The sequence below is a fragment of the Nematolebias whitei genome, chromosome 19, assembly GCF_014905685.2.
Source record: "Nematolebias whitei isolate Nwh7 chromosome 19, NemWhi1, whole genome shotgun sequence".
In the NCBI taxonomy this organism is placed as follows: Eukaryota; Metazoa; Chordata; class Actinopteri; order Cyprinodontiformes; family Rivulidae; genus Nematolebias; species Nematolebias whitei.
In genome coordinates, this window is record NC_056516.1 from 38,287,409 (window position 1) to 38,296,711 (window position 9,303).

Below are 9,303 nucleotides of genomic sequence, written 5' to 3' on the forward strand. Positions count from 1 at the left end.
GGTGCGCTCGGGTGGGGTGCGCTCGGGTGGGGTGCGCTCGGGTGGGGCGGTGGATTGGGCGTCTTGCTCAGAGGCACCACGACATGTGAGCATGGCTGGGAGTTGAACCGTGACTTTCTGGTCCCCAGTCGGCTGCCCTGCCTCTACCCCAGCTTGGCCCCTTAATAGATGGACTTATTTGAATAAATATTAATATTTGGCTCCAAAATATTGATTACTGCGCTGCACAAATATCAATATATTGATCCAAAGGAATTTTATTTAGTCCCCAGTCATTTCTGTGTTTACCCAGGGTACAGTTCACCTCTTTTTGTTCCTTAATGAACAAAATGTTGAACACTGTGTTAGTAAAAATTAATCACACATGGTCCTAAATTAGGTCATAATTACATCATCATCATCATCATCATCAATACTGACAGAAATATATTGTGTTTTACAAAATGAGTTCCAAGTTTAAGTGAACATCTAAAGAAGTTTAAATTTAAAAATGTTTATATCCTTTTCTCCTTGAGTTTTAATCCACATTTTTTAGTTTCCCATTTGGAATAAGCTGTAATCCCAAACATACAATCTGATACACGTAATTAATTAATTAATTAATTTAGCAATATCTGATTGAAACTGCCAAACAATTGTAAATTTATAAATCAAATCCAACTTTGAAACCGAAGTAAACAGTTCTTTGAGTTTAGAGCCAACAGTTTTATTAATAATTTATCGATATTTGATTGTTGTATCGCAAAAAAGGATCAATGTCTCATAATCAATATTTAGTTTATTTTTTAGTGTTTCCTGTATTTCAAATCTATAGAAAAAAATTGGTAGTAAACTTTAATTTTGAAAGTCTTCACGTCAACAGAAGCTTTTTCTGAGAATATTCGTCTCATATTTCCGTCTTCTATATTTGATCGGTTTATATTTTCGTGATAAATCTGAATCTTAAATATAGTAATAAATATAGAATAAACAGTGTAAAGCCAAATTAATCTTGTTGTTTGGTACCACAGGTCGGCTGCTCTGGTGTGTTTCGTTGAATTGTTTTCAGCATCCTGTTACAGAAAATAAAAATAAATAAAAACTAATCCTGGAAAAGCAGCCGTTTAACTTTAACTTTTGCTTTTTTTATTTTGATTTATGTTATTTCTAATAATCGTACGACGTAAGAAGTTGATCTGTAGTTATATTTAAAACCAACCAGACTAAAATCATATTTTTAGTGTTTCAGGCATCATCATCATCATCAGAAGTCCCTCAACAGTTTGTGCTGCTCTTCATCACGTCCCTCCTCCTCCTCGGTTTGCTCGTCTGAAGGAAACTTTGGCAGCGGAACAGAAACTCTGCGCGGCGACATCTCAAGAAACAGGAAGTAAACGAAGCTGCGGTCCTCGAATCGGTTGGAGCCTCTGGCTCCGTCTGCTGCGTCACCTTTTACCACTTTACACATTTTATTACAAATTTGTACTTTTGTTGTTGTTGTTGTTGTTTTTGCTGAAGTAGCCAAGGCATTTTGCACCGAGAAGTAAACATGAGTCGTCATCTTACAAATGTCAGAGGTAGAACCCTGACGGAGACCGGCAGGTGCATCCATAAGACAAACGGAGTAAACGGCCGCCGCCCGACTTTCACACGGAGACGCGGCGGACGGGAGGAAAGAAAAGCTCTGAAGGTTTGAACGGAAACGTTTGCTCCAGTTTTTGTGCGGTCCTGAGAGCTGCGCTTCTCTCAGACGAACAGGATGTTCTCTGCGGGACAGTGAAGGCTATCGGTGGGGGGGTTCAGGGCTCGGCAGGAGGGGGGCTGCGGCGGCCGGCAGCTTTTCAGATGCGGCGACTCGCAGTCGTCTGACGTCAGCTCGGCGATGTCGTCCGACTGAGTGTCCGACATCTCCAGGTCGCTGCGGATGCTCTCCGGCTGAGCCAGCGTCACGTCTCTGAGCCCCTCCCTGAGCGACGCTCCCGGCGACAGCCCCAGAGCGGAGCCGGACAAAGCCCCGCCCCTTCTGGAGCTGCAGTCCTGAGGCTCCTCCCCTCCTGAGGCTGTTGCCATGACGGCGGGGCCCGGCTGCGGGGTCAGGTCCTCCTCGCTGGTCAGGCAGAGATGGCTGGGTTTGGTCTCGATGTCCACCTGGATCTCCAGGTTGGTGCAGTCCCTGCAGAGACCCGAAACGAGACAAGTCAGTCAACAAGACGCCCCTGAAGACGTCCAGCCGCAGAGAAGAGGGGAGACAAAACCTAACAGTTCTGAAGAAATGTTGACGGCTCGGAACGGAGCTGCTGCCAGAGACAGAACTTCATCTAAAACGTCAACACTTCGATGTAAAGGTCGTCTGGACGGTGTCTTTTGTTGCCGAGACCTTTCATCCTTCATCCAAAGGACTTCTTCAGTCTGAGGAGCCACCAAACCAAACTGAATCCCTCTAACAGCTCACTCCCTGAATGGAAGAAACCAGTTTGCTCAACTCCTCCAAGGCAGACATGTCAACGTGGTTCAAAACATCAGTTCATGCTCGTTAATCCAGGTAAAAATAACGAGCATGAACTTTGGTGGTTTGAACCATGTTGACATGGTCTGCACTAGAGGAGTTGACGAGGGAGAAGGCGGGCCCCGGAGGCCATGTATCACCAGCAAACTGGTTTACTCCACTCTGGGAGTGAGTTGTTTGTGGGATTCAGTTTGTTTGGTGGCTCCTCAGCCTGAAGAAGTCCTTCGGATGAAGGACGAAACGTCTCAGCAACAAAAGACACTGTCCAGACGGCCTGAGTGAACACTGTTGGATTATTACACTTTGATGTAAAGTGTAGAGAAAACCAAGAACAGACTGGTTCCAGCAGCTTCCTGTGGTCGCCATGGTAACCACACACCTGTCGGTCACTCTCTGACAGCCCAGTTAATGACAGGCAGACAGAAACTGAAAAGTAAGCCTCAAACAAACAGCCGTCACTGGAAAACCGTGAGTTGGGTTTGAAACGTGATCAGAGCGACAGAAGACTGTGCTGGTCGCACGCTTTAAAGTTTTTAAAGTCTTCGATGCAGGACCAGTTAAAAAAAAACTCCGACCTACACTCACGTCTGGAAACTGGACGTGGATGATGTAATTGTTCATTCGTCAAACGGTTTATAAACTGAAGAAGTTTTTGTCTTTACAGAGGAAGTTCAGCTCTTCAGAGCAGGAAATCCTGAGATCCTGAGCAGCTGAACATAATTTCACATTTTATCACTTTTAACAAAAACAACCCTGTTGTCCACGGCTCTTCGTTCATCCGGCTCTTTGTCGCCCTCGTTGTATTTTAGTCGAGTTTAAAAGCGTTCGCAGCTGCTGCGATCTGATAAATAATAAATCAAGTTATCTAAACGTTACCGACTTCCTGTACGAAGCAGTTTAATCTGTAACTGATTAATACATTTGATTAACGAGAGCTAAAAACAGAAAGATGTGCACGTGATATCTGGGGGGTTGAGATAAAACCACAAGATTTTCAGCAGCGAGACACAAACTGGGTGGAGGAAGACGGGACTCACCTGTCAGGTAAGGTGTAGGAGGAGATGATGGAGCCGGCCATCCCCCGGGTGCTGGCGCAGTCACTTCCTGCCCCCAGGCTGCCCGTCTCCCTCTGGGCCGATTCCTTCACCAGCTCCCCCGGTTGGACCTCCAGCCTGGAGCAACAGAACCAGCAGAACCTGTCAGAACCCGTCCTCAGGCCCGTTGGGTTTTACCCTCCTGACTCCAGTACCTGCTGTATTTGCCGGTTCGAGTCCCCAAAGCTCCCCCAGCCAGCGTGTTGAAGTGCGGCGTGTCCCCCAGGTTCCCGGGGGCCACAGAGAGCCCCTCGCTGGGGGACGTGGTGCTCAGGCCGCTCACCGCTCCGTCCAGGCTGCTTTCTCCGAGGCTTGGGGATTTCAGGGCCCGCCACGCGTCCGCCACTGCACAACCGCACGGAGAAACCTCCTTTAGAGCCGATCGCCTCGGCGGTCGGAGAACGTCGCCGGTTCCGAGCGCTCACCTGTGATCGGGCCGTCGTCCTCGTCGAAGTCGATCCGCACGCCGCGCCCCTTCCCCCTGCTGACGCCGCAGCCCCCGCCTCTGCACAGCGAGATGGGAACGACGCCGTACACGTAGGCCAGCATGATGGGAACGCCGATTCCTGGAAAGCACCGGTCAGTGAAAACACCGAACGTGTCGTTTAGTTGAAACGTTAAACGAGCAGCAGACAAAAGATCCGGACCGGACTCGTGTTCTCACCAACGCTGACAGCTGCAATGACAGGGGCTGTGACGATGGACAGGGCCACGCCCCCCGTGATGGCCATGTTTCTTTTATGGTGAGACGTCTTCTTCAGCTCGTAGTGAGCGTAAATCTGCAGCAGGTGAGAAACAAACTCGTTGCCGTTGCAGCTCGTCAAACAGGAACAAGCTGAGTTTCTGCTCAGAGTCGTGTGATGTTGGAAAGCTACCGAGCGTCTTTGGTACGACTCTCAGCTACTACCACACCAAACTTTAGTTGTGCATCTGTAACTTTCACTGCATCGTGGTCTTCACACGTTCAGACAGGAAAAACCACGATGGCGGGTGATACGTTTATAAAAACCATCGATCAGATCAGTGAGGGCGGAAGAGTGCAAGGCTCACTCCGAGCCACCAGGGGGCACCAAACACCCGTAAACCAACATGGAGACCAGTTCCATTTAAAATAAATTATGTCCTGATTCTTATAAATCAGGGCCGTTCAGCTAAATTTCTCAGGGGCCACAGTTACTGAAAGTCAAGAGCTCAGGGGTCGAACATCCAGCAATCATTCTCATTAAGTTTGTTTTATGGTTTAAAATGAACCCAGTGGGGGGCCGAACAGAGTTCACCCGTGGGCCTGATTTGGCCCCCGGGCCGCCAGTTGAACAGCCCTGAGGTAAAGTAATAAAAGTTGAAGCAGCAGAGTCGGGTCCAGCTCAGGTTTGTAATCGAACGTTTTCAGCTTGAGCTGCTTCGACTCGTCCTCTCCCCTCGGCTGAACGCGAAGGCGAGCGCTCGTGTTTTAACTCTGCGCAGTTAGAAAACTAATTAAGTACGAGTTTTAATAAAACTTTCAATTTTTAAAAAGATTAATCCAACTCAATTCAAGGTGGCCGCCACAGCTGACGTCAACAGTTAAACGGCTCTAACTCTGACGGTTTGACAGATATTAGGTTAATATTCGGCGTGGTAGTAGCTGAGGGTCATTCACAGCTCGTACTCTTGAGGCCTAACTGATAGTGTATCTGTGTCTGTTAGCAAAATATTTCATGAACCAGAGGATGGATTTAAATGAAACAATCAAAGGGTCTATGTTTACAACTGATTAACTTCTTGAGCCAACTCGAAGCAAAATGGCCGCCACAGCCAACTGAGCCAACAAAGCAAGACTTACTATAAACCAGTTCACTCTACAGACATCAGGTCAATATTTGGTGTGGTAGTAGCTGAGAGTAGCTCCCAACAAAGCGTTTACGCTAAAAACTTTACTATTAACTTTAGGAGTCAACCCGGTTTGTCTGTTAGCAAAATATCTCTCAAACCACTGAGTTTGAACATAACTTCAAGGTAAATCTACAACGGAGTCGATCCATTTCAAGATTTCTCATTAGACGTTAATCCTCGCTGCACGGGCAGGTTCGGTCAAACTTTTATTTTTGTTTTTATTTTTGTTTTTATTTTTGTTTTTGTTCCACCTGAAGTTTAAAAAAAAAAATTCTTCAGATCTGCGATGAAAAATAATCTGAAACAGAACGACAGAAACTTTCTGCCGACTTCAAGACAAGAAGTGTCGCAGCGAGTGCGACATCACTTCCTGTCAGTGTGCGACATCACTTCCTGTCAGAAAAGTCCCTTCATCTTCCCCCACCGTTCACGTTCCCGCCTGCTTTGTTGACCTCTCCAAATAAAACAAAACAAACAATGTTGATCTTCCTCTTCATGCGACTTCTTTAAAAGTTTAAAGTTTCTATTTTTAATAAACGTCTAAAAAAATACGGGAAAATATTCAAACCCAGAAACAAAATTCCCCTGAATGTTCGCTGAAGGAACGTTTTCTAAAGGGAACAGGAAACATCATATTATGTGTTAATATAGAACAAATGCAGTTGAAGAAGAAAAACATGAGATCTTTAAATGTTCAAGGGTTCAAAACAAAAATACAAATAAATAAACAAAAAAACAACAAACTGATTTAAACTAACAGAATGATAGAAACTTCCCCGTCTCGTATCGTGCTGCGCTAATAACCGGAGCTAACGGTTTTGAAGCCGCAGTGACCTCGATGACAGAAGCTCCGTTAGATCCTCCGCAGGAAAAAGTTCTGGTTCTGATGATCAAAGACCAGGTCGGACTTTTCTTTAAGTCTTCACTAGTTAATTGAAACTATTTTAAATACCTAAACAAATCAGCACCTGAAACAAATATCTGAAGAGTTTTATATGAAGTTTTGTTCCTGAAAAAAATGTCCTATTGGTTTACATGTAGGGGGCGGGGCTTAAAGCCAGCCACCAGGGGGCGCTGATCTGTGCTGACTTCTAAAAAAACGTGAATTTTATTTTATTTTATTTTTTTACTTTTCAGTTTTAAATGCGTTTGTATTTCCGGACGTCTGTTTTTATAAATAAAGTTGTTAACGAGGGATTTAATTTCCTGCTTCCTGCTGGAGTCTCACCTTGCGCCCGACGTAAACCGGGATGCCGATGACCATGGCGGGGACGGCGATTCCTGCGATGAGGGTGATGCCGACCGGCGCTCCGATCAGAGTCCCCAGCTGCCACAGGATCTTCTTCTTCCTGCTCCAAGGCTTCTTCCCCCAGAAGGTGCAGCCGGACGGACTGGAGGAGGCAAACAGGAAGTTGTGGGTCTGAATGGCGCGAAGGGAGAGGCAGCGCCTCCTGCGGGGTGAGCGTACCTGAGGTAGTGCAGGTCGGAGATCTCCTTCATGCAGAGCCAGCAGAACTCGCAGCCGCAGACGGCGCAGGTCATGTGGTTGCAGCTCCCGTCGTTCATCTTGATGATGTAGGCGCCGCAGCGGGGGCAGGGCTTGATGTCGTCGGCTGGAGACAGAAAAGAGACGAGTCTGATCCGCTTGTTCGAGGAGGATTCAGGAACTGCTCAGAGTACGTTAGCAATGACTCTCAGCTACTACCACGCCAAAGTGTAGCTCAGTATCTGTACAGCCGAGTGAGTTGTGGCCATGTCGGCGCTTTAGAAGATCAGTTGGCTGGGACGGCCATCTTGAATCAGAGTGACTCCAAACATTAAACACTTGTAGATGTTCAACCAGGGGTTATTCTCTGAGAGTTTCATGATACAGCATCCTCTGGTTCAAGAGATATTTTACTAACAGACAACCAGATGCTGACTTTAACGCAATCGCCTGCCTGTAATGGCGGCGGGCGATAAGAAAGCGACTCTTTTAGCCGTTCAGAGGTTTGGATAGTGATGTGAAACCCAGCAGCTGATCTGAGGTCAGAGGAGCCGTCAGGTGTGCAGAAAGACGCGAGGCCTGATCAGCAGACAGCAGCTCCTCTGACGGCCAACGCCGACCTTCGGCTGTCAGATCAGAAACTTTCTGCAGGTGCAGCCGTTCTGCAGAGTTCACCATCAGACCCTCTCCGTGGGATTTTACTGCTCGTTAGCATCGTCTGACGTTTAGTTTGACTCGTTTTAAGGCTTAAAAAACTTTATCGACAAACGTTTTCTTCACAGAAACGTCGGCAGCGCTCCAGTTCTGTTGCTGTCTTTAGCTGCTAATTTTAGCTTTGAGCTACAATTCTGTCAATTTCAAGTTTTAGCTTTTAGTTTATGTTTTGCAGCTTTGGGCATGAGAGGCAACAGTTTTGCTCACTTTAGTTTTTTTATCGATTGTTTCGCTACATTTAGCTTGTATCAAATATTTAGCTGATTTTTGTTTTTGGCTACAGTTTAGCTATGGTTTTGCTAAATCGTAGCTATGTTGAGTTTTCAGCAGTAGTTTAGCTCATATTTAGCAACAGATTTGTTTCTATTTGAGTGTTTTTTGTGCTGGTTTTGCTTATTTTAGCAAGTTTTCAAAGTTTAACTTTAATCAACTGCTTTTCTAATTTTAGCTATAGTTTTGCTACCTTAGCTGATGGATGGATGATGGATGGATAGATGGATGATGGATGGATGGATGATGGATGGCGGCACGCTGCCAAAGCAAAATGAAGCTGCTTTGACCATTAAATAAACGCGATTTATGTTTTTTCCTCTTCTTGATGCTTTTTTTGACTGATGCGACTTATACGCCAGAAAATACGGTACTTGTTATGAAACTGGTGCAAATCTGGAAAAGTTTTGACATGCAGATTAAAAAAAGGCCTTGATTTGTAAACTAAATAAATAAATTGCAGCTCAACATGTGGACGCACGGCTCGCTGGTCGCTCAGAATCCGGAGAGACGGCGAAGAAGAAGTCGTATTTTCTCACAGTTTAGAGCCACAAACTGGTCTCCCAGTAAGACTCTACCAAAACTAAATGTACAAAACCAGCTTCATGAGCCTGTGACGTGAAATAAAAGAAACATTAACGTCAGCTCAAGGGATGAGTTTAATTAATTAACTGGACTGATTTTATAAAGTCTGTCTTATGTTTATTTAACAGAGAGTCGTTGATCAGCTTCAGATTTGCATCTAATGGAAGGTTTCATGACCAGATGACCTTCTGACCTTCTGACCCTGAAGACGTCATTTGTGCTCGTTTTAGGGAAGTTGCACAAAGAAGGAACTTTGTTTGACTGACGAGGAAATGACGGCGTCAGAAACCGATCGAGCAGTTTATTACTGTAGTTTGTGTCCGTTATTCAAAGTAAGATGGAGCTGTTGAATCATGACTAGAGTGAATCTTGGAGGTCGTTAAACTCTAGATCTTCGAGGATCACCGATGGGTTCAAAGTGCAGACTTGAAACTTTGTGACGTGTCGGGAGCAGGCTCGCTGCAGGAGGTGAAGCTGTGACTTTCTGACGTTACTTTGTGCAGAAACTCAGACGTCTGACGTCGCATCGTGCACAGCTGTAGCGTGCATCTTCTCACACGACCTGCACGAACACTTCTGGTGAGTGTGATGAAAAGTCTGGCAGCGCGCAGCTGTCGTGAAGCTACGTAGAGGACGCACGGAGACACAAACAAGCTGAGAAGACGGTTCAGACGAGCGACAGACGTCTCGTAAAGTTTGGCAGGAAGTTTCAGAAAGGTGTGAAACTCTGGGCTCGTTTGCACCATCGGAGTCTGGGTTCAGAGGCTGGACTGGGTCTGGGTTCAGAGGCTGGACTG

General features: G+C 46.0%; 1 protein-coding gene across 1 annotated transcript in view; it reads right to left on the reverse strand.

Annotated features, from left to right (window-relative positions):
* Nucleotides 1-1,280: 1,280 nt before the first annotated feature.
* Nucleotides 1,281-9,303, reverse strand: part of rnf19b (ring finger protein 19B) — a 17,770-nt gene continuing 9,747 nt past the window's right edge. The window contains exons 3-9 of the mRNA XM_037693496.1: nucleotides 6,920-7,064; nucleotides 6,680-6,842; nucleotides 4,244-4,358; nucleotides 4,005-4,145; nucleotides 3,735-3,924; nucleotides 3,523-3,657; nucleotides 1,281-2,152 (exon numbers count right to left, since the gene is read on the reverse strand). Coding sequence (XP_037549424.1) covers nucleotides 1,726-2,152; nucleotides 3,523-3,657; nucleotides 3,735-3,924; nucleotides 4,005-4,145; nucleotides 4,244-4,358; nucleotides 6,680-6,842; nucleotides 6,920-7,064 — 1,316 coding nt within the window. The 3' untranslated portion in view covers nucleotides 1,281-1,725. The remainder of the gene's footprint in view (nucleotides 2,153-3,522; nucleotides 3,658-3,734; nucleotides 3,925-4,004; nucleotides 4,146-4,243; nucleotides 4,359-6,679; nucleotides 6,843-6,919; nucleotides 7,065-9,303) is intronic.